This window comes from Nematolebias whitei, chromosome 17 (assembly GCF_014905685.2).
Source record: "Nematolebias whitei isolate Nwh7 chromosome 17, NemWhi1, whole genome shotgun sequence".
Classification (NCBI taxonomy): domain Eukaryota; kingdom Metazoa; phylum Chordata; class Actinopteri; order Cyprinodontiformes; family Rivulidae; genus Nematolebias; species Nematolebias whitei.
The window spans coordinates 4,882,260-4,884,463 of NC_056514.1; the positions used below are offsets into that span (position 1 = coordinate 4,882,260).

At 39.6% G+C, this 2,204-nt stretch overlaps 1 protein-coding gene across 1 annotated transcript in view; it reads right to left on the reverse strand.

The window, feature by feature from the left end:
* The window catches only part of myo15b (myosin XVB), a gene marked incomplete at its 5' end in the record, with an annotated part of 84,673 nt that overhangs the window by 30,341 nt on the left and 52,128 nt on the right, over positions 1-2,204 (reverse strand). Inside the window, 1 exon segment of the mRNA XM_037691564.1 lies at positions 1,501-1,616. Within this exon segment, the coding sequence (XP_037547492.1) occupies positions 1,501-1,616 (116 nt within the window).

Consider the following 2,204-nt stretch of genomic DNA (forward strand, 5'->3'; position numbering starts at 1 on the left):
GTATATATATATATATACATATATACTGTATATATATACTGTATACAGTATATACAAGGTAGATGCCATTAAGTTCTGCCTGTCCCCAAAACAACTGTGTGTTTATCTAAATTTGGTCGCCTTGGTTGTCCTTGAAGGCCATCTTATCTAAATTCGCCTGGAGAACATGTGATCTGACGCTCACCACCCCCTCCCTGAGGAATTTCCAACTGGTAACCAAATGAAACCAGCTGAAAAAACTTTGTGTCATCATTTCAGGACTCTTGGATTCTCATACAGGTTATCCTTGGCCATTCCTTGACATACCTCGAGAATGTTTATGGATCTCACCGGAGGACATTGACTGATTACAGTGACCTCGAGAGCATCTATAAGTGTTGTTGACCGTTCTCTTCTCTGATGTAGAATGTCTACGTAAATATGTGCTTGTTTGTGCGAGGTGTTTTTTCAATATTAGGGGTTTTTCACAGCCAAGAAAAAGTCTGATAGGAATTTTTTTTCTCCTCCAACTCCTACATGTGTCCAGTTAACCACTGTTTTTGTCTGTCCAAACAGGTCTCACTTGTAATTGAGTCTTCGAGGCTCAGTGTGATTTATCTATTTAAATAAAGGTTGAATGAATACAGTATATATATATACTGTATATTGTAAGTTGTCCATAACTTTGTTCTAATGTTTCACAGAAAAAATGGTCTGGTCTTCAGCAGGTTCTAAAATTACTCAAACGTAATTTTAAGTGTACAAGAATACACAAACTGTTCCACTCCATTAATATTTTTTAAGCACAGTGGTCAAAATGGAAAAGCTGTGTTTCAAAAATTGTGTCCAGCTGCTGATCCAGCTGTTTGTAGAACCTCCTTTAGTCTCAGTAATTCTAGTACTGCTTTTATTTATTTATTTATTTCATTTTTTTTCATTTAGCCTTTATTTATCCAGGTAGTCTCATTGAGTCACGAGAACTCATTTTCAAGAGAGACCTGTTTAGGGAGCAGATGGTGGGGGTTAATGGCCTTGCTCAGGGGCCCAGAGTGGGGCCTACGAGGGTGGAGGCAGGTGTGGGTGTTTCACCTTTTCCAGCCTCGTTTTTTATGTTGACGGTACCGGGAGGTGAACCTGCAACTTTCCGATCACAAGCCCATCTTCTAACCTCTGCTCCACCACTCCCCATATTATGTAGAATTTTATCAGTGTCTCGGTTGTGGAGGGATGTTGGCCCACATCCAGTGTTGCTTAAAGGAATCTCCGGCTACATGAACTTCAGTTGATAAATGGCCATTTCAGCTATAACAATGAGACTGGAAAAATACTGTAGGCTGTTTAGTTTTTATAATTAAAAAAAAAATAATAACACATAGATGTTGATACAGTATTTTATCATAAAAGCATATTTCTGGTCAAAGGTGGCATTGGTTGTGTTCTTTATGTGAGCTGTAGCCTTCAGTCAGTGGTTGGGTACTTTGGTTGGTGTACTGGTTTTTAAGTGTTGGTTGTGTTCTGTACCTGTAGCCTTTGAGCAGTCTGAGATGCTTTGGGTTGATGCCTGATGCTCTCACCACCTTCAGAAGACGAATTCCTCTATGAGAAATACCCAAAACCTGAGCATCCCCTCTGTGAGCCTGCATGCAGCAGAAAGATACTTATGAAGAAATCTTTGGTCTTTATTCAAAGAATGCATGGTGTTATTTAATGTCAATAAGGAACACTTATCTTGTTCACTTTCAAAAACAACATTTTAGAAACAATATACTGCTTATATGCAAAAAAAGAGAGAAAAAACATGAGAAACCAATTAAAGCCTTCGTTTAAAAAAAATTGTTTTATTATTAGAGGAAAGGAAAGAACAATGCCCCCTTGTCACAGATTTCTACATGAGTTTGAACTCTCAAAATTTGTTCAGCACCAAGATGTAATGGTCTAACCTGGGCATACTTTGGTCCACGTGGAGACCAGCAATAAAGAGCCAAATGATTTGATTTGTATGAAGCTGGGCATCAAGAATAGACAACAAAGAGCATAAGGGGGCACCGCAAGAACTGATCAACAGAGGATACCATCTCCTCTGTGGTCCACACTGCGCTCACCCACCTGGAGCAGAAGGACTCTTACGTCCGTATGCTCTTTGTGGACTTCACATCTGCCTTCAACACCATGATCCCCCAAACCCTGATGGACAAACTATTCACACTAGGACTAAGCCCCTCCAT